We start from the raw sequence: 22,997 nt of genomic DNA on the forward strand, positions 1-22,997 counted from the left end.
GAATGCAGTAATATGTTATAAAATGCAAATTGTAATGTTTGTCATATTAGGTAGTTATGTAGGGTCTTGATCATTTGAATTTGTGAGAAAGATAGTGATAGATGGTTGAAAAATGCATTGATTTAATTGAATTAATTTCTGCATTTAGGTGACCATTATTTCCTCAGTGTCAATACTAATAAGTTGTCATGCTATCATTTTATGAGAATAAATTACATCTAATCTAGATAGAATTCTCTCTTTGCTGCTTGTAGTTGGTCAAAATTCTGGAAACCTTTCCTAACAGTGCTGTATTATCTATACTTCAAGTCTGTAGTGTCTCAAGAAGGCAGCTTAACCCTAAAATAACTACACGGAAGCTGGCATCCCATCACCATTCACATTTATTTAAAGAGTCCTCGACACTGATCCACCTCCCTCAGAGCCAGCTCTCAGAGTGAACAGAACCTCTGACACTCCCGTTTATGCCTGTCAGCCAGGGCTCCCTCATTAGACCAGGTTAACAGCCTTAGTCAGCGAACTCAAATTCTATGATGTCCACTTGGCTGACCCCATTAAAATCACTATAAACCACACCTTCTGAAGGGAATTAGGGATGGGTAATTAATGTTGTGCTGACCAGATCCTGTGATCAAATAAAAAATAAACAGATTATTCTATTAATTAATGATTTTGTTTTACTAAACCAATAGTGAACTTATGCTGAAGTTAGATAGGCATTGAAATATTGTAGAAAAGGTTACAACTTATCTCATTATTATGAAATCTCTGACAGTATTGTTTTGAAGAAAGTTAAAGCTCTTTTTAGCCAAGCATTTGCTTAAGAAAAGAATACAGCAGCTAAGATTCTAAACTGAGACAACACTGACCTCAATTGAATAAGACAGAGACTGTCCACAGTAACATCAGTGAAACAACAACAGATGAATGGAAGCAGATTATAAACAAATGTGATGCCCAATCAGTTTATATCCTGAAGGGCAAAATTTCTACTTAACAAGAAGAAAATGCCATAGTAAAGAAAAGAGATGGGACAACATAAAGCTGAAAAAGTAAGTAAGCATGCAAATAGAAGCATAGATTTTAGTGGATGGGAAAACTACAAAGAACAACAAATAGTGATAAAACCAATAGGGAGAACTATAAGAAGGGAGCTTGAAAAAAATGTTCAAGGGGTTTTTAAAAACAAAAAAAAAGCAAGTTCAATAATTATATCCGGAAAGCAAGGGTGATCAGGAGCAATGTGTATCCCTTGACAACAATGATGGACCTGTTGCATAATTACTTTGCATTACTTTTTCCTAGCTACCACCAGTTCGGAGGAAGGGTCACTGCACCTAAAAGGCTAACTCTGATTTCTCTTCACAGATGCTGCCAGACCTGCCGAACCTTTCCAGCAATTTCCATTTTCGTTTCAGATTTCCAGTGTTCACAGTTCTTTGGGTTTTTACTTTGCGTTAGTATTGAGAGTGAAAGGTTAGCTTACCTGAAATCCATCCCAACCCCACGCCCCAAAAAAAGTTCTGAATTGGAGGCAGGATTTCATGAAAATAAATGGAGACTAAACAACAGTAATGGCAAGTATGAGTGACAAACCCCCAGGATCAGATGGTTTCCATCTGAAAGAGGTGAGAATATTGACGCTGGCCAAAATATTATCTTCTAGAGCTCTCTAGATTCAGGAAGCATTAGTTTAAATTGGATATTTGTAAGGGTCACCCTCTAACATAATGAAGACCACTGGGGAATTATAGACCAGTTATTCTATCACCTGGTGTCAGGAAATTACTAGAGAGTATGATTAAGCATAATGAAGATTCCTGACTAGACTTATGATGTGTTGACTAAAGCACTAGTCAGAATAATGGCTATAGTTCTTACTTATATGAATGTCCAAAAAGCAATAGACAAAGTTCCATTTAAGACATTGTTAGTTACAGTTTACATACAGATATTAAAGTTAAATTGTTGACCTGGATGACCAATTGTCTCAAAGTAGGAGACGTTTCTATAGAGTAAAAGATGCTGCAGTCTATGATACAGCTGTGGAGAAAGCACATGCTACTACTGAGATTGAACATTTCATCAGGGTAGATGTGGGTCCCCACTCAATTTCACATTCTTTCCCTTTCCAATGATAAGCAATCTGTTGTGTTCAAACTGTTGAGAATCAGCAATTACCTCCAATCCATACTTCCAGTTAAGTCTGAATTAATGAGCTGAGAATGAAATCTTTACAAATAACAGGCTTATTCACCCTTTTTCCTCAACAATGCCACCTTTAGATTCATTCAAACTTACTCATTCCTGAAGAAGGGCTTATGCCCGAAACGTCGATTCTCCTGTTCCCTGGATGCTGCCTGACCTGCTGCACTTTTCCAGCAACACATTTCCAGCTCTGATCTCCAGCATCTGCAGACCTTACTTTCTCCTCAAAGTAGGAGACACATAGAAAGGATAAAAGGTACATCGACTTTATTGTGGTTTCGCCAAAACACATGTTTGGGCTGTAACTATTCAGTGTTTTATTAAAGACTTAAATAATGAGACAGAAAGCTGATGACCAAAACGTAGACATCACTGTCCTTGATGTTAAGTTAGTATTTGACTGAACAAGGCTTCACAGAGCCATGGCAAAATTGCAGTCAGTGGGAATCCTGGGACAATCTATCTTATTGGAGTTATACTTAACGAAAAATAGACATGCAATGGCATTACTATTGACAAGAAACTGAAGAGAACCTACCTTATAAATACTGTAACTACAAGAGCAAATCAGAGGTCAAATATTCCATGGTGAATAACTCACCTCTTGTCTCCTCAATGACTGTCCATCATCAACAAGGTAGGAGCCAAAAGTGTGATAGAACATGCTCAATCTGCCTAACACTTAAGAGGTTGAACATCACACAGCACAACATGGCCTCCTTGATGCTAACCTACAACCACCACATTCAACATTCATTCCTTTCACCATCTACACAGACAATGAAAGCAACGTTCCACTTTATACAAGATAAATCAACAAGGCTCTCTCAACAACACTAACTGATGATCTCTACCATGGAGATTGGCAAGAGCAGCAGATCCATGAGAACACTGTCATCTGCAAGTTTTCTCCCAAGCCACATATCATACTGACTTGGAAGTATATCTGTAAGAAATAAAGACCTTTAATAAGATTATTCATTGAATTAGTTAAGATAGAATAAACAATTCTAAGCACACTGTAGTCAGGCACCTGCTAATTTACTTTGGCTCTCGGTTAAACAATCCCCTGATTTAAAAGTCCTTGCTATTGAATCTCTTGATTGTCTCATTCTTTAAAAACTCTTGCCTTTTGCAATTCTATAACTCTGTTCTGCATTCCCAACATTCTGCTCTCTTGTACCTCCTCAATTTTCATTGTACTATGACTGGCAGCTAGGCAGGGTCAAAAAGTGTGGTGCTGGAAAAGCACAACCGGTCAGGCAGCATCAGAAGAGCAGGAGAATCAACATAAGCTTTTCATCAGGATTGACAGCTAGGCCCCCAATTGTCTGGACTCTAAGTTCTGCAATTCTTACCCTAAATCTCTCTTCCTTCAAGGCACTCTGTAAAGCTTACTGTTTTGACCAACTTTTGTTCATATATTAGTGTTGATCTTTCTCTGCACCTTCACTGTGGTTTTTACATTCTGGTCTGTTCCCCTGATGCACTTATGAAAGGCATCGTTTGTCTGGTTAGCAAGCAAAACAATAGGCTTCACTGTATCTCAGTACATGTGACAATAATGAATCAAACCAAATCATTTGTCTTTTTTCCATAGCTAGGCACAATATCCTGTGCAATGACACTCCTGTGAAACACCTTGGGATGTCTACTTTGTTAAAGGATTTACATAAATGTAGTTGTTCTTGCAGATAATTAAGTAAATGGGCAGACAACATCAATATTGTGAAATGTGAAACCTAGTTTTAGTCCAGAATTTTTACCCTGGCAAGTTGCTTTCTCCCAACAAAACAATCAATTCAATGCAATATGCTATAAAATGATAAATGAAGTGCCTCACATATTTGATTACTTCAAATGCCTGCTTTGCTTATTTATCTTCTCTCAGTTTGTGTGCTGCTTTGATTGTTTTCACCTAATGTTCATTATTAATAAGTTAATCTGAACGACATTTATAACAGTAGAAATATCAATCACCTTAACCCCATTGGAATACACCAGTAATGCATCTTACAGTAAACGTTATGTTTCACATTTGCAGGTTTACGTTAATATTTGCCTCGGTTAAACCGTTAGTTAACTTTGCAGACTCCGTGTTGGTTTGTTTTGCAATTCAAGCTGAACTGGATCGTGCTCCCTTCATTATTTAACTCAGTCGGTGTTAAATTTCCTACTCAATAATCACCACAATTCATTCAATTGCGCCTGAAATACTGGCGGGGCCATGAAGCGGAAAATGGTTTTTTTTTAAGCAATCAGTAGTTTCGGAAATATTCATCGCAATTTAAATACCTTGGGGCGAAGGAAAAGTCACTGGCCCCAATAAAACACTTCCCTTTATATTTTTGATCAACTGTTGCAGCCATTCATTCAAACTGGACCTTCCAGTCAGTTGCAGAATGATCAGCTTCCTAAGCAAGCCCACTAAAACTGTTCTCTCTCTTAGCAATCGGATTCAATTGTAAAGTGGTTGCTGCCAATGCAGGGTGGTGGTGCAACACTCTCACGGCTGTGTGAATATGCCTGGGCTGCCTATCACTGAAGCAGATTCAATTCGCAGTGTTTTAATGCAGCCTGCGTGTTAGCTGATTGCGAGAATGTCGAGGGCTTTCCAATAACTCGGCAGCTGGACGATCGTTTCCAACTCCCGCTCGGCCAAGGGGAGGCAGCGTCAACTTAACCACCTCCCCCCGTCGCTCCAGTTCCATCGACTCTAGTGCACCCACCCTGCCCCACCTGAACGGCACCGAGTAACCCCCCCCCCCCCCCACTTATCTCCAGGTCTTGCAGGGGCGGCTGCTCAAAGGCTACAAGACAACTCCCCAGCACAAAGAGGAGTGACTGAGCGCGCCTTCTTGACTTGGGAGAGCAGCCTGATGCGTTGGGAAGCGGGCTACAGCACTTTGCCAACTGCCAGCTCGCTCTGGGCTACCTGCCCCCTGGGTCTACCATGCCCTTCGGGGTGTTCTGCATCTCCGTATCGAGCGTCCCTGTGCGCATGAGTCGGCCGGTGTTGGTGGATGGAGCTGGCGCTGTCGAGGTGACAAACGCTGCCTACGGGGACGCATCAACATCCCGGCTGGTTGTACACCAGGCAGTGGGAGGCTGGCAGGATTGAGCAGGGGAGAACCTGGTCGCCTTGTGCAGTCACTGTCAGAGACTGCAACCCGGCTCAACGGAGGGTCTCAACTCCCCTGCTCTCCCTCCTCCCTGCACTGTGCACAGCTCCGGTTTGGAGTAGCTTTCTTGGGCAAGTGTTGGGGAAGGATGCAGCGTGGACTTGGAAGAAGGTTATGAGCGGCGCTGCTGATATTTCAGGAGATTTAAAAACCATGGGCTATGACCTGTTGCTATAGCGTAACCTTTTGAGAGATGGACTTGGCAGACGTTGTTGTGGCGCTGTTCATCGCTGTGGTGCTGATAGTCTCCTTGTTATCCAACCTGTTGGTCTTGATATGCTTCATCTACAGCTCGGACATCCGCAAGCAAGTGCCGGGCATATTTATCGTGAACTTGTCCTTTTGCAACCTGCTTCTCACGGTCCTGAATATGCCAGCCACACTGCTGGGGATTGTCAAAAAACAGCAGCCGTTTGGCGACTGCATCTGTCAAACAGTTGGCTTTGTGGAGACATTCCTCAGCACCAACACTATGCTGAGCATGGCCGCTTTGAGCATCGATAAGTGGATTGCTGTTGTGTTCCCCTTAAGCTACGCCAGTAAGATGAGGTACAAAGACGCTGTGCTCATGGTGAGCTATACCTGGGTCCACTCTCTCACTTTTCCGGTGGTGGCGGCTTTCTTGAGCTGGGTCGACTTCAGTAACAGATACGCTTCGTGTACTCTGCATCTGCGAGAGGAGATGCACAGAAGGCAGTTTACAGTCTTTACCATTGTCTTTCATGCCACCAGCTTTATGCTTTCTCTCGTTATACTGTGCTTTACGTACCTGAAAGTCTTGAAGGTTGCCCGCTTCCACTGCAGAAGAATAGACATTATCACCATGCAGACCTTGGTTTTATTGGTGGACATCCACCCCAGGTAACGTGTTGTTTTCGGAAATTCTATTGTTAGCTTCAACAAGCACGGTGGCTCAGTGGTTAGCATTGCTGCCTCACAGCACCAGGGTCTCCAGGTTCGAGTCCAGCCTTGGGCGACTGTCTGTGTGGAGTTTGCACATTCTCCCTGTGTCTTCTGCGTGGGTTTCCTCTCACAGTCCAAAGATGTGCAGATCAGGTGAATTGGCCATGCTAAATTGCCCATAGTGTGAGGTGCATTAGTCAGAGGAAAATGGGACGGGGTGGGTTACTCTTCGGAGGGTCCGTGTGGACTGGTTGGGCCAAAGGGCCTGTTTCCACACTGTAGGGAATCTCATCTAATCTAAAAAGTTCTCGACAATGTGGGCTATAACCTGTTGGACACCATGCAATGCAGCGTGGGTACACCAGAATCCAGTCCAAGTGCTTTGTTCAAAGTTAGGAAACACACCTGGGTGTTGTAGGCGAGGTGGTTTGTAACTGTGTAACCAACTCCATTCCGGCGTCTGGTTTTCCAATTAATATGGGCAATCATATAATCCTACTCAACGGAAGGAGGCCAACCGGCCCATTCTCGTGCTGGTTCTACTTTGAAAGAACGAGCCAATATGTTCTTGCCCTCGCGTTATAGCCCACCATATCTTTTCAAGAACATGTCCAGTTCCCTTTAAGAGCTTCCTGTTGTCCCTGCTTCTACCAATCTTTGGCATCCCATTCTGACGCTAACCAAGACTTTAGACTTCATTCTTTTATATTAGCGACAGTATTTCTGCAGAGTGCCAGAACAGGGTCTCAGAACAGATTTTGAGGGGTTGTCGCTGCAGCGTCGGTAATATTTGATGGCATACTTCCGTTTGGGAGAATATTCGATCACCAACTCCCCCAAAATGAAACGGGTTCAGCAAACTACCGTTTTGTCGGTCGAGGAGGTTGCTCTCTAGAATAGAAAGCAACTTGGTTTTGCAAATGACTGTATTTCTTTGGCGCTGGGATGACGGGTGAGGAATGCTGATTGATCTGTGAGAGATATAACCAACCAACTGGACTTGCTTAGAAGCCGTGTTATAGTCGTACAACCGTGTTCTTACACATTTAATTCCAATTTTTTCCTTCTTTGTATCTTTGCTGACTGTTTTGTGTTTTTTTTTAAAAGTAAAACCGAATATTTACTCAAAACTGAATATTTACTCAAATCTGAAGTGATGATTTTTCCCCTTGGAAAGCAACTTATACCAAGAATTGTCCCCTTTCTTCCCATTCAGTGTCAAACAGCGTTGCCTTGCGGAGCAGAAAAGTCGAAGACAGCGCGCAACCAAGAAGATCAGCATTTTTATAGGGTCGTTTATTGTCTGTTTTGCTCCCTATATCATAACCAGGTAAAATCGAACAACTTCAACCCCTCCCCTTCGCTTAGCGATCCATGGTTTACCAAATAATTGGGAGGTCCATTGTCGTTTTTTGGTTGGACGTGGATAAGAAATAATGTAAATTCAGGAGATTTAGAAAAAAAAAATCATTGAGAAAGATATCTGAGAGAGAGAGAGAGCTTCTACAACGTAAAGCATCCGCTCAGTTTGCATTAATAAGTCCAAATCAATGTAGAGAGAGCCTAATGTAATAAAGAATACTAATTACAACCAACCTGATACTGGATTCCGGGGCCAATGCACACTCCCTAGTTAAAGGGTATTATCACTTTTTTTAAAAAAAAATCCTACCCCCACTGCTTTGAACTCGACTTTGAACTGGAATCATGGAGTCATTGAGATGTACAGCACGGAAACCGACCCTTCGGTCCAATTCGTCCATGACCAACACATATCCTGAACAAATCAGTTCAGAGATAGCATTACACACCTCTACAATAAATGGGATTTGAAGCGGGAGCTCTTAGCTCAGAGGTAGGGGCTATACCACCAGGCCACCAGACCCCATAGAGTGGGCCTGTACTGTTAAAACACACAATGCATTGGCAAAAGACACATGAAACTCGACTTGCACAGCACCATTGATGGGAATCGATTGCCCTGTGTTTGGAAATGCCATCCTTAAGTTGTGTCAGGGACAGTAAACAGAAACTCTGAAACGGCACTACAAACACGTATCATTGCGTTGCAAAGAGGGAGTGCTCCACTCTGCCTCCTGCACGTTAAAATCTGTCATGTGATACAAACAGGATCACATGAAATGTTCTGTCTTTTACTGTCTGACAATGAGGGTGGCTTGGACGTGGATTGAACTATCGGAGGAAGTAGTAGGTGCAAATACAGTTACAACATTTAAAAGACATTTCTACAGGCACATGAGTAGGAAAGATTGAAAGGGATATGGGGCACCGCAGGCAAAGGAGGCTAGTTTAGTTTGGGTGACCTGGTCAGCATGGACGAGTTGGACGGAAGGGTCTGTTTTCTGCGCTGAATGAATCTATGACTCTAATGTGATTGGAAATAAATGTGATGCAAATAGTACAATCTTCAAATGAGTAATTTCAGCTACACCAGTAGGTGAGAAATGGGAGACAGGTCGGAGTTTACTGCACGATTGATCTAAAAGTAGCAAGTGTCACACTACATCCTGAGTGGTACGTGCCTTTGGTAATTATTTGTAAGGTGTGCATTAAAAAGCTTTCCCGAACTCATGAAGATTGCATGCACCGGGTCATGCCTTTTGCACAGCACCAGCGGCAAAATGGCCCGCACACTTGCTCTCATCCCTTATCAAAATCCAAACTCCGACATTCGAAATACATCAACGTAATCTAGAATTTGATCCATCCACCCGTCCAAGAAATTCAGTGCTCAAAACTGATTGTCGAATGTAGAGTAGGTCACTGTCACAAGCCTATAATAACCTGAGTGAGGGAACCCCTGTGTGTTAGACTGGGCGGTGTGCATGGCATCGCAAGCAAATCTGAGCCTGCCCTCATAAAAGCAAATTACTGCGGATGCTGAAATCTGAAACCAAAAGAGAAAATGCTGGAAAATCTCAGCAGGTCTGGCAGCATCTGTAAGGAGAGAAAAGAGCTGACAAGCTTTGACAAAGGGTCAGTTAGACTCGAAACATCAGCTCTTTTCTCTCCTTACAGATGCTGCCAGACCTGCTGAGACTTTCCAGCATTTTCTCTTCTGGTTTCTGAGCCTGTCCTCGGCTGACATCCACACATAGATGCTTTCAGTTTGAGCCACTGGATAATAGTCCAGATCAGGAATGGTCGCTATTTTGGTTGCTTTCGGTTCAAAGACTAACTACAGGGTACCCTGTTGCACGAAATAAAAGATCAGCTAAATCCGGAAGCGAGGAATTAAAATGGATTCTCTTGAACCTGGGCGTCGTTTTAACCTAATCCTAGCTTCAATTTTAAAAAAGTACAATTGAGCAGTATGTAAACTGAGCAGGCAATCTAATCCAGTCAGTTTATCAGCAGGTGGGTTACAACTGTCCGCTGTCTCAGTATCAATGACTACACGTCAGTCATCATTCACAGTCAAGAGGTGCTGTGAAACTTATTTTCGTCTGAGCTAACTTTGTAAAGTGTTGTGTTGTGGACAAAATCTCCCTCAGCGTGATAGGAAAGTATACATGATTTGGAGATGCCGGTGTTGGACTGGGGTGTACAAAGTTAAAAATCACACAACACCAGGTTATTGTCCAACAGGTTTAATTGAAAGCACACAGTGTGGACTATAACCTGGCGTTGTGTGATTTTTAACATAGGAAAGTATACTACGTCAGTGAATTAGAGCTTCTTATTGGAAAACCATAAGTTAGCTTACACTGCATAATATCCAGGCTCAAACACAATCAGGAACCTATTTTGATATTTTCCGATAGGATCGTAAGCCTTCCTCTTCACCAACAAAAAAAACGATCACAGTCCATGAAATATGGCCACGCCATCTGAATCATTTCAAATGAATGTTCGCATTCTTTCTTAAGTGCTTCACACGCATATCGACAAGGCTTCACAATCTTATTGTTCTCACAATGTGGAGCAAGGGTGGAACAGCCCAGCAACCTGAGATCAGTGTTACATTCTCCATTCAACAAGTTGTCCAAGACACTGATAAGAACATACTCAGCACTCATCTCAGTTTCTGTTCTTGTTAGTTGACCAATCAAGTTTGGAAACATTATCTTTGAGTAAGACACGCCTGAACAGTAATTTAGATAGTTGTTCATACACTGTGCTGTAGAAACATAGACCAGAACACATTAGGTCAATTAGTTGATCGTTGCAATGTTCTGAAATAAGTTACAGAGACAGATCAGTCATGTCCTCATTTTAACGTGGATGCATTGGGAATGAGCAGAAATCACAAAAGCAAATAGAAATCAAATTTTATTCTACTTCATTTAATTTAGTCAAGCAATATTGAATCTAATTATTGGAAGTTTCACTTTTAGCTACATCCCATTTGTTTAAGATTGACAGTTGCATTGTTTATTGCCAGAACAATTACAAAATGCTGACATTTTTTAAATCATAGAGACTCATGGCAATCATTACAGTGTTTTTTTTTGCAAGGCAATATTCTGCTTGATGTTAATTCACAACATCACGGATGTCTTTCTTCCACCTCTCCAAGTTATGGAAGTTGCACTGCAACTACTTTTATTTGTGTGAGAAATCTAGAATTCATAAAATCTCTACAGTATTGAAGCAGGCCATTCAGCCCATCAAGTCCACAATGACCCTCTGAAGACCATCTCATCCACACCCAGCCCACCCCATCCTATCCCTGTAACCCTGTATTTACCATGGTTAATCCACTGAGTCTGCATATCCCTTGGCACTATGGGAAATTTAGCATGACCAATCCACCTAACATGCACATCTTTGGACCGTGAGAGGAAATCAGAGGAAACCCATGCGGACACAGGGAGAAAATGCAAAATCCACACAGGCGATCATTCTGATGATGGATATGAACCTAAATCCCTAGTGCTGTGAGCAACAGTGCTGACCACTGAGCCACCGCGTCAGTCTTTGAGCCACCATGTCTCCCATAATGTGAATTGTGGTAGTTTTGTTTTAGAAAGATTCCCATTGATTAGGCAATAATGTATGTAAACACTATATTCCACTCTTTTTGTGTATTTGGATGTTGCATTTGAATTAATCAAGCTAAGTATATGGTCTATTTCATGCATTCTGTTGTGTTCTGGCAAGGGGAAATTTTACTTCACTCTTGGACACTTGGCTGATTGATGACTGTTGGGGATTTAAGGTTGCTGAAGAATTCAGGCGGTGACCAGTAGGCTCACTTTATGACTATTACCTGAATCTCATTTTTATTTCCAAGACTGCAAAATGATAGTGAGATTAATGAAAAGCATTTTAACTCTGCTGTCATGATCATGAGAAACAAATTAATGAGTCAGTTTATGAATCAAACCATCACAACATACCGAAGGAGATCATATGCATCAGGAAAGACTGAGTAGGCTGGGATATATATCCATAAATGTCCTAACCAAAGTATTTAAGACTATGAAAATATTTGACAGGATCCATATATAGGAAATGTTTCCACTTGTGGTGCAGACCTGACCTAGAGGCCTAATTGGACAGGCACCAATTAATCCCACAGGGAAGTTAGTAAGAAATGTTTTTTGAAGATCAGAAACAATGGGGAGCATCTGCAGTGAGTTATGATGAAGAGTATAGTTGCATCAACAATAAGTTTGAGGAACACATGTCAGAGATAGAAATTGAGGGATAAATGAGGAAGGGTGAGAGAAGATCTGTGTGGAATATAAACACAAGCTGATTAAGCCAAATGGCTTTTTTTCACAATTTTAGATACAGAATCATAGAATTTTACATTGCAAAGAGAGGCCATTCAACCTGTCATGTCTGCTCCAGCTCTCATAAGAGCCATCTTGTGAATTCCATGTTCCAGCCCGATCTCCGTAGCCCTCTAAATTAATCACTTTCAAATATATACAGTATCCAGCTCTGTTTTGAAACTGCCTATGGAATCCACCTCCACCATTCTCCCAGTCAGCACATTCCAAGTCCTAACAACTCTCTGAGTAAAGAAGCTTCTCTTGTTGACAGTCTTGAAATTGTGACCCCTAGTTACTGACACTGCAACTCGTGGAAACAGAATATCCTTCTTTACCCGGTCATAATGGTTCATTATTTTGAACTTTTCAATTAGGTCACCTCTTAATCTTCACTGTTCCAGGGAGATTAAGTCCAATTCCTCTAATCTTTCCTTGTATCTTAGATCTGTCATTCCTGATATCATTCTAGTAACTTACATTTAAACTCATTCCAGGGCTTTAACATCCTCCCTTAAATAAAATGCCCAGAACTGAACACAATCCTCCAAATATGGTCTGGCTAATGATTTGTGGATACTTAGCATCACTTCCTTGCTTTTATATTCTGTACCTCTATTTATAAACTTTTTATAAGGATCATATAAGCCATTTTAGCAACTTGCTTGGCCACTTTTGGATGTGAACCTTAAGGTCCCTCTGCTCCTTTACTCCCTTCCAAGTTGCACCATTGAGCCTGTATTGTCTCTCCGTGTTGCATTACCTCATATTTCTCTGCATTGAACTTCATCTGCCAGCTGTATGCCCATTTGGCTGACTTGTCAATGTCACTCTGAAGGTGCTCAACATCATTCTTACAATTAATTGTCCTCAATAGTTTAATATCATCTGCAAATTTCAAGATTTTGCTCTCAACATCAATCTCCATGTTGTCTATATAAATCAGAAAAACTAAGGGTGCCAACAGTGATCCCTGGGGAACAGCAGTTTCAATTCATCTCCAATCTGAGAAATACCCATTGATACCAATTCTCTGTTTCCTATCTTTTCGACAACTTCTGATCCATGCTGCCAGGGAGTCATCATCCTAAATATTTCTAATTTACTAATGAACTTGCCATATGGCACTGTAGCAAATGCTTTCTGAAAACCCAAAGGTACAACATTCTCAATACCATCCTCATCCTCTTCCAAAGATGATGAGGATACCCTCATCTTGTCAAAGAACCCATTTTAATTTGTCAGATATGACTTGCTCTTGACAAAGCCATGTTGATGATCTAGCATGAGCTTAGTTTTCTCTAAGTGTATATTTAGCTTACCCCATGTTATAGTGTCCATTAGTTTTCCCACTGATAGATCTCAAGCTGACAGGCCTGCAGTTTCCTGTGTTATCCTTTGCTCCATTTCTTAAATGACAGTATCACATTTGCAGTCCTCCATGCCCCCAGGACAAATCCTGGATTCAGAGAGGCCTGGAAAATTTTTATCAACAGCTGCGCAATTTGCTCCCTTTACCTCTCTCAGCATTTTAGGATGTATCCTGTGGGGGCCTGGCAGCTTGTCTACCTGGAATGCTGCCAGCATGTTTAGCACTTCTTATCTCTCTCTTTACAGCTCAGTTGCTCAACACCCGCATTTCCAACTACGCCATTAGCACCATCTTCTAATTTGGCAAAGACTGAAGCAAAATATTCATTGGGTGTCGCTGCCATGTCTTTTGCTTTAGTGAGCAGCTTACCTTGTTTGTTCCTTATCAACCATACTCTATCCTTCTTCTTTATCCTTCCAGTATCTTTTACTAGTAATGTGTGTGAAGAACATTTTACTATTTGTTTTAGAACAGCCTGTCATCCTTTCCTCATGCTTCTTCCTAGCCTTCCTTATTCCAGCCTTAGCCTCTCTCCTGCATTTGAATTGCTGTTCCTGATATCTAGTGCTATCATTCTTCCAGTATGTATCATATGCCTTCTTTATCTTCCTTATTTTCAGTCAATATCCATGGCCATCCAGGGTACTCTAGCTTTGGATATTCTGTATTTATTTCTCATTGGTATGTACAAAGCTTGCACCCTACTCACTTATCGTTTGAAATTCTCACATTTTTCATCCACTGTTTATCCACCAAATAGCATTTCCAATCAATGTGCTACAGTTCAACTCTTAGACTAAAATCTTGTCCCTTTCCAATCTAGGATTTTAATAATTGACTGATTTTAAAAATCATTTTCCAACTTAATATTAAACCTTTATTATGTCATGATCGCCATCTCCTAAATGCTCCCCTACTCTGACATTCTTCACTTAGCGTGTCCCATTGCCTCGGACCAAATCCAACACAGCTCCCTACCTGGGAGGCCAGGGACTGTGTTGCTGCAGAAAGTTTTCTGCACACATTGCAGGAATTTCTCCCTTTCTGAGTCTCACACTCTAACGTTCTCCCAGTCTACTTAGGGCAATTGAAATTATCAACTATAACAACTCTACTTCTCCTGCAGGTTTCTATAATCCATCTGCAAATGTTCTCTTCTACTTCTTCCCCACTATTTGCAAGTCCATAATAAATATCCAACAACTTATAGAGGATTACAAAATTATGAGGGGCATGGATAGGTAAATAGGCAAAGTCTTTTCCCTGGGGTCAGGGAGTCCAGAACTAGAGGGCATAGGTTTAGGGTGAGAGGGGAAAGATATAAAAGAGACCTAAGGGGCAACTTTTTCGCACAGAGTGTAGTACAGGTATGGAATGAGCTGCCAGAGGAAGTGGTGGAGGATGGTACAATTGCAACATTTAAGAGGCATTTGAATGGGTATATGAATAGGAAGAGTTTGGAGGGATATGGGCCGGGCCTCCAACTACAGAGATCCTAATTCAGGAGCTGCATTTCATTGAAGGGCGATGGCACTATCTTTGAAGCAGGGAGAGTGTTACATCTCCCTGCTTCTTACCACTCCATTTTGAGTAAAAGCAGATAACATGGGGTAGTAAGTATCCATGCCTGTTTTGGCTTGAGCCATGTTTCTTTCATGTTACTTTGTCATATTCCCCCTTCAGTAACATCTGCTTCCAGTCCCCCAGTTTTGAACATTATCCTCTGTACAGACATATAATTTAATCCTACCATTTTCTCTTTCTTGCCTATTGGAAAGCGGCCATTTCTTTGCTCAATGTCAACACCCAAGCCTCCTCTCATTTCCTTTTCCCCATTCCCCAGCGTCTCACTTTTGTTCTCTTTGATACTTCCAGTCCTAGGACTATAAATCAAACTAACCCCCTACCCTGCCTTACAAGTTTAATTCCATTTATTTACTCTGTCAGCCAGAAGATTAGTTCCTTTCTGCTCAGGTGAGGCCTATCTCTTCTGAACAGCTTTCGCCTTGACCCAAAATGATCCCAAAACCCCAAAAATCTAAACCATTTCCTTGCACACCATGCTACAAGCTACAGATCAACCTCCCTGACTTGAAATGGTGAAGCTTGTGGCAAGTATTAGCTATGAATTTTAACCAGCATATAGCATGACCTTGATGTTTAGATTTGAAATGGGTCCTACATATGAGAAATGAAACATTTAACAAATGTAACAATATAGATAATTACTAGACCCTCAACCGACAATTATCTTAACTAATAAACTGGCTGGAAATAGACTCACATGGTCCCATTACAAATCGACAGGCAGTTGCAATATTCTAAAAGTCTATTTAAGAAGAATCATGTGCATTGTATCTTGAAATGGCCTGGAGTAGAAATATATGGGATCCTGAGGGTTTTTGATAGGTTGGATAGCGAAAGTATGTTTCCTTCCAGTGGTATCATGGTATGTTTTTCCTGACACCCATATGCTTGACTTCCTGTTAAACAGCCTTGATTTTAATTCTTCCCCCTTGTTTTAAAAATTCCTCTATGGCCTCACTCATTAGCAGCTCTTCAGCTTCAACTGTCTGAGACATTTGTATTTTTCCAATTCATGTCTCTATCCATCACTATTCTAAACTCAACAACATCGGTAGCCATACATTCTGCTACCAAGACTCCAAACTCTGGACTGTCGACCTTTCCACTTCTCCACCTCACTTTCCTACTTTAAGAATATTCTTAAAACCTATCCCCTGCCCAAGTTTGTTTTATCATCTGACTTAATATCACCTTAATGTCAGATTTTGTTTGATACTGACCTTGGAGCATTTTACTGCATCAAGGTTGTTATTTTTCTTTGCTGGAAAGTTTCATCAGATGAGTTGGATATGAACTGTCAGTCTCACAATGAATTTATTTGCGATTGAAACTTTGGAATCTGTTAAATCCAATTAAAAAAATGTGTGAAGTATTCATTAGTCCATATTGTTGTCATTTGTCTGCTGTAGCTGACAGCAATTCTCAGGAGGTAAAATGGGACATAGAATGGACATAGCTAACATACTAGAAAATGAATTCAGCTAACTGAAGAAGTTAAAACACACACCGGTCCAGGTAACATTTGAAGAGAGGTAATGATTAGCCTGCAATGTTTGCTTTGGGTGAAATTGGCAATCTAGAACAACTTGTACTCAAAATCACACTATTTGTTTAAATTGACTTTTGCCCAATTACTATTCAAAGTTTGTACATATTGCTGAATATAAAATCTAGTACGAACCATCGCTATGAAATAATATAATTTATAATGTATTTGATTTAGAATGTAATGTTCTTTCTTTTGTATTAATTATTTTTCCTTGATATCTTTAAGGGTGATAACCCAGGGGCAGATTCACCGATACATTTGAAAATGAATTGCTTCCAAAATATAATGTTTGTGGAAACATGCCTAATTTACTCCCTGCAATTAACCTGATTTCAATTCACTGGAAGTCTCTTTCGAAAATTCTTCATAACTACTTAGCAGTTTCATTGATACAGATTCATTTCAGCACATTCAGCCCATTGGCTTCATGTTATCTCTCAGTGGAGCAATTTAGTTTGTTCCATTCTCCAACATCTCTTCTTCAATACCTTCGTCCTTGTACAACCAAATAATAAGGACAGCTTTAATTTGTCCACTGAATGAAATGACCAAGACAGCCAATCTGTTCAAGCTTGAACAAGTGCAATCAAGTTCAGCAAATGTCAGTCTCGCTAGCAACACCCACATCCTTTATTAGAATTAAGAAAAACAAATTTATCTGAAACTGACATAATCTTTAACACCTCTATTAAGTCTTTGCTGCATCTCCTTAGCTCCAGTTTCTCCAACCTAATGTTGTAGTTGAAAATCTTTTATTCTTGGAACTATTCTGGAAAACAAGTCTCAGCTACACCCCGACAAGGAACTCTTATTTCTTTCCTGTAGCAAAATGACTAGAATTGGACACAATATTCCAGTTATGGCTAATCTCTTGCTTCAAACAACTGTGCATAGCTTCCTGCTTTTATCAATACCTCTACTTATGGAGCTCATTACCCTAAGTGCTTGGCTAACCAATCTGTCAATACGTTTAGACATCTTCAAGGATTTATGCCCAGAACCCTAATATTTATCTAGCACTTTCTTTAAAACTATACCGTTTAGTCTATACAGCCTCTCCCTATCATTTCTGCCAAAATGCATCATCGCACCCCTGTGTTAAATTCCAGCTGCCATTTGTTTGCCTATTCTGTGGCCTATGTGGATCCTGCTTCAGCCAATTAGTATCTTCTGACTATAAAATAAAACAAGAAACAGCAGATGCTGGAGATCTGAAGCACACAAAAACAAAACTTGCTGGAGATACTCAGCAGGACTGGCAGCATCTATGGAGAGAGAAACAGAGTTAACATTTTGAGTCCATTGACCCTTGTGATGTTGCCAGTCCTGTTGAATTTTCCAGCACATTACTGTAGATATTATTTTGCCATTTGCTACTCATCCAAGTTATGTATCATTGTAAATGTTTGAAGTTGTACTGTACATTCAGGTCTTCAGGAAATATTTTTGAATAATTGAAGGAAAAAACAACTTTCAATAATTGCTTATCAGTGTCCCTGCACCCCTAACGATGTTTAATTTTAAGGAATGTCACAGGATATGATTACTTGAATCTTATAATAAAATGTGCAATCCTATGGCTAGTTATGAGTGTGACCTAGTTCTAGAGCTATGCTTTGTTTAATCAGGACTAAATATCACAGGAAACTGGTTTGGGCTGGGTGAATGCTCGAAATTCCATGAACTGTATCTAACATTGGCAAGGCTGATTTCTGAGGAATTGCATTGAAAATCCAGAACAACTTGATTGATTGTTGATATATGTACTGAGTTACAGTGAAAAGTGTTGTTGTGAATGCTGTACAAGGGAGATCAGATTGGCAAAACAGAGTGCTGAATAGAGTGTTATTGCCTCAGCGAAGGTGCAGAGAGAAAGAGAGATCAGAATTAACATTAAAGAGGTCCATTCAAAAGTCTGATAACAGCCAGGAAGAAGCTGTTCTTGAATCTGTTGGTGTGATGTATGCAAACTTGTATATCTTCTGCCTGACTGAAGAAGGTGTAACAGCATATAACCCAGTGAAAGGGGCACAAATGGTCCACTTGTCTAAAATAAAAGCCATGACCACAAGGGTTTGTTGCACAGCAAGAACCAACACAGGTTTCGTGACGCTAGCCTGGTCGTCAGATCTCCTGCTCGCAACCCGACAAGGCCCATATGTATTTCATTTTGGATGCACTGTGTAGGTGTCGCTGAAATAATGAGATGTAAATGTCGGTTCTCTGCAAACCTGGTGAATGCACCGCGCTGTAGGAATCGGGCAACGTTGGCTGGATTATTACAGAAGGACAGCACTATGGGTAGAATGTCGCCAGTGTGTTCCTCGTACACTTGGGAATTCTGTTCCATCTCCGGGCTGGAGACCACAGACAGCAAACACTGGGTGCACCACAAGGAAGGGGTGTGTGTTTGTTGGACGTTTGGGGGTGGGGGGTGTTCTCCGAGAAGTTTCAGCCCTGTACGAGGGAGCCGCCCAGTGAGCAGCTACATTTTCCCTGCCTGGTTAGAACTCAGGCAGCTTTCAGGTGGCTGTTTCATGAGCAGACCTCCCCTTAAACAGATCAAATGGGTGCTGACATCTGCATATGTGGGGCAGAGGGATCACTTTGATGAAAAATTAAAAGTGACGGTGCGTTCTCCAAACTGGGAAGCTGATATAGGCATCTACTGAGGGGGGGGGGGGGGGGGGCGCGGAAACACCGGGTTGGGTCTGCTAGTGCTGGAGAAGTTTAGCAGGTCTGGTAACGTTTGTGGAGAGAGAAACTGAGTTGATGTTTCAAAGCCGGCGTAAATCTTCATCGGAACTGGGATTCCCAGGAAGCATCATGTTGGATTCAATATTCACTCAGTTACCCTCGCCACAAAGAGATTGAGTTAATAATTGAATCCATCATGACTGTTTCTGGGAATCCCAGTTCGAAAAAAGATTTATACTGAACTTGAAACATTAACTCCTCTCTCCACAGATATTGCCAGACCTACCGAGCATTTCCAACACTATCCGTTTGTATTTCAGATTTCCAGCATCTATAGTGCTCCTTTTTCATAGCAATTTAATCCAAAAGACTTCTTGTCTGCTGAAAGTCACGTAATGGGGAAATAGATGAATTGTAGGTCTTTAGACCATCACTAATAAACTGCCTTTCTCTCCCTCCCTCCCACCCACACACAGGTTGATAGAACTGCTTCCCTTTGTCAACATTAACTACTACTGGGCAGTTCTGAGTAAGTGCCTCGCCTATTCCAAAGCTGCTTCGGATCCTTTTGTGTATTCGCTGCTGCGCCAACAGTACAAGAGAGTCCTGGTCAACATAGTCAACCGGTTACTCAGAAAGGATTTCTACCCGTCCTCTGGCCACAACAGTTCCCTGGACACAGAGAACGATTACTGCCTGCAGAGGGTCTGAGCTCTGCCCCCTCGCCCCAACTGTAAGTGAAAGCTCTGCCAAATCCGAGGAGACTACATGCACTTTCTGATCATTCCAGTGTTAGGAGGGACACTCTAAGCGCCAAAGGCAAATCGTCTTTTTATGATATGAAATATTTTATTGAAAGAATGTATTATGGTTCGAGTTTCCGTCGTTTATTTGTATTTTCGCAGTTTTGTGCAAATTATTATCAAGCTTGAGTATTTATATATATATATATAGAGAGAGAGAGAGGTGTTTACAATGTATCTCTTAAACTTTGTTAAGGCTTTCTATAGAGCAGTTAGAAAATGAATAAGATGTCATTTAGTAATTATGTGCCAAAATGAAAAAAAGTTAAAGCATCCTGTTTGAAACAACAAGCAACAAAAAGGATCCATGTTAAAGATGGAGACAACTCCAACAAATCATTTGTGTTCAACCGTGTTCCCAACGTGCGCTCAAATGTCCGCCGATTTAGACTAGATTTCAAGGCGGAACCCGCTGTGACATTAATATAAACTCGTTTGAGGCTTCGATGTGACAGACGATTGAAACAATAATAATAAAAAAAAACACGAAAGTTTCACGAGTCCACTTGGTGTGTCAGACAGAATTTTATTTGAACATGTGTCTGTCTTTTGGAGAAATAATTGGGGAACGAAAATTGAAGGAATTGCAAACAGTTCCCAACTCCAGCCGACGTGTACATTTACAATAGTGAGCAATGCTCACATTTCCAGCCCAGATTCCACTTGGGACTTCTCTCTCTTGTGCTTTTGCCGATTGTAACTGTACCTCCACGTGGCAATACGGTAATCTGATATTGCGCCGTATTTCTTATAAGACATGCACGTTGCCTTTTCAGATGCTATTCCGCAAGGGTGCACACATATAACTCAAGCCTATCGCCCAGTGCCATTTATCAGAGAGCAGTGCCCAGTTAACGGAGCGAAATGAAGCCGCTAGCGTCTGTTCTGGCGGCCCTTATGGTGACCCTGGTGCGCTGTGCCCCTCCACGGTGTGAGCCCGGGGATCAAGCACAAGGTAAGTCACTGTCTGCATGTCTCATTTAACACTGCACCCCGGGACCTGGTTCACTAACCACCGAGCCTGCTGCACCTTTCACACGCCACACCCCAGCCACAATGCTGGCTGCTTCTTTAACATGAGAATACATATATTATATGGATATATAACCTGCATCCCTCGATGCTTTGCCCGCCACATCCACCGCTCTGATACTGTGCTCTGTAATATCAGACATGTCCTGTCTCCACCAGGATATGAACCATATGTACTTGCTCCCTGAGGCTATTGTATGGTAATACAAAAATTTGCAACTACCAAAGTTATGAGATACGCAAATTCTTTAAACTTTGCGCATTGGTCCTCAATACGACTTGTTTGAAAAAAATTGCTGGGGCGTCTGTGTCTCCGTGGCGATTTTGTAACGCTGAAACGCACAAGGGAACAAAATTAAAGAACATTTCATGTTGCCACCACGCCAACCCCCCCCCCCCCCCCCCGAATTGTCATTTATTTTTCGAAAGGGACATTGTCTGCATCCTGAAGTCACTGTGTCCGGTGGTTAGCTTTCAGTCCGCCTCCACATCTGCCTTGCACACGCTCAGGCGCATCTGTGCTGTGTCTGACCGAGAGAGAGAGAGACACACACACACACGCATCACTGTCGTGACTGCTTTCAGCAGATGCTCACAGGCTGCTGAAGAAATTGTTTGCAGTCTCTCAGAGACCCCTGTCTGTCTGTCAGCATTGAAGCCAGGACTGGTTCAGATACGCTCCTGAAACCAGAAGTGGTTTCAATTCCAGTGGGAAGGACTGAATTCACTGCATTCTATCATTTCCAAAGTTTTGCTTCGACATTACTTTGGAATATTTAAATAGAGTCAACCATTATAGACAGCAAAGATCGCTTTTATTAATTCTGAAGTAAAAATAGAAACCATTTCTGTTTTTGTTTCTGATTTACAGCATCCGCAGTTTTCAGTTTTTTTTATTTGTTACTTCTGAATTCCTTTTGTATAAACTAAAAGTACATTGCCATTTCGGGTACAAGTATATTCGTGTGTCGGATCCCTCATGGTTATCCTGTTTTGTTTTTCAACAAAACTGCTAGTTTCCTGCTCCGGGTAAAGACAGAAAAAGTTTTTTTTTCGAAAGCATGAAGAACAAAGCGAAATCTGCAAATGACATTTTTGGCTCCAAACCAAAAGATTTCGGTTCTGCTTTGGTCCCTGAAGACAAGTCAAAAAATTTCAACAACTCAGCCTTTTGTTAGCTTGCCCCTCTGTGTCAGGCTTGAACAGAAGTCTCTGCTGCCACCTAGTGCCTTTATGGTAAACGGTTGAAATGTCAGGATTGAACACAAAGCACATTAAAATATCGCACCGAATAAAGGAAAAATCAACATTGAATTGAATTGATCGGAAACAAAAGGTAAAGGCTGAAAATACCCTGCAGGTCTGGCAGCAGCTATGGGAAAGAGACGCCTGAATTTTAACTGTGAAGTGGGATTGAGTTCAAAATATCATAAATCCACTGTCCTCAGCCTCCGCATTCAATAGATGGAATTTTGCCCTGTCAAATTGTGTGAGGATTGGTATCATTCTGGTTTATAACCCCACACTGACTGGGTGGGTTCTGATGGTACTGACTGAAATAACTCCACAGAGGCCAGTATCCTATCATCAAGTCACCCTTTATTACAATTGCATAGTGTATGATACCGACCCAGTTAGTACAGAGTTGAGAGAGTGTTGCTGGAAAAGCATAGCAGGTCAGGCAGCATCCAAGGAGCAGGAAAATCGATGTTTCAGGCCGGAGCCCTTCATCAGGAATGGCTGGCTTTGTACTAACTGTCTCCAGTTAGCACAGAGCCAGCTCTCAGAGTGAACAGAATTCCTGACCCTCCTGTTAATATGTGTCAGCCAGGGCTCTCTGATTGAACCAGGTTAACACCCCAATCAGGGCACTCATATTCTATGAGGCCCACTTGGCTGACCTCATCCCAATCATTACATTCC

The 22,997-nt window shown here is 41.4% G+C and overlaps 2 protein-coding genes across 2 annotated transcripts in view; both read left to right on the forward strand.

Annotated features, from left to right (window-relative positions):
- Positions 1 to 4,556: 4,556 nt before the first annotated feature.
- On the forward strand, positions 4,557 to 19,950 carry gpr78b (G protein-coupled receptor 78b). The gene is made up of 3 exons (XM_043698665.2): positions 4,557 to 6,251; positions 7,510 to 7,623; positions 19,716 to 19,950. Exons 1-3 carry the CDS (start codon positions 5,584 to 5,586, stop codon positions 19,948 to 19,950), a joined length of 1,017 nt encoding a protein of 338 aa, XP_043554600.1. The 5' UTR covers positions 4,557 to 5,583.
- cpz (carboxypeptidase Z) overlaps positions 19,840 to 22,997 on the forward strand; it is a 73,692-nt gene continuing 70,534 nt past the window's right edge. The window contains exons 1-2 of the mRNA XM_087977630.1: positions 19,840 to 19,972; positions 20,819 to 20,997. Coding sequence (XP_087833756.1) covers positions 20,907 to 20,997 — 91 coding nt within the window. The 5' untranslated portion in view covers positions 19,840 to 19,972; positions 20,819 to 20,906. The remainder of the gene's footprint in view (positions 19,973 to 20,818; positions 20,998 to 22,997) is intronic.

This window comes from Chiloscyllium plagiosum, unplaced genomic scaffold (genome assembly GCF_037043375.1).
Source record: "Chiloscyllium plagiosum isolate Xiang-an unplaced genomic scaffold, Cpla_swu_hap1 HiC_scaffold_1, whole genome shotgun sequence".
NCBI classification, from domain to species: domain Eukaryota; kingdom Metazoa; phylum Chordata; class Chondrichthyes; order Orectolobiformes; family Hemiscylliidae; genus Chiloscyllium; species Chiloscyllium plagiosum.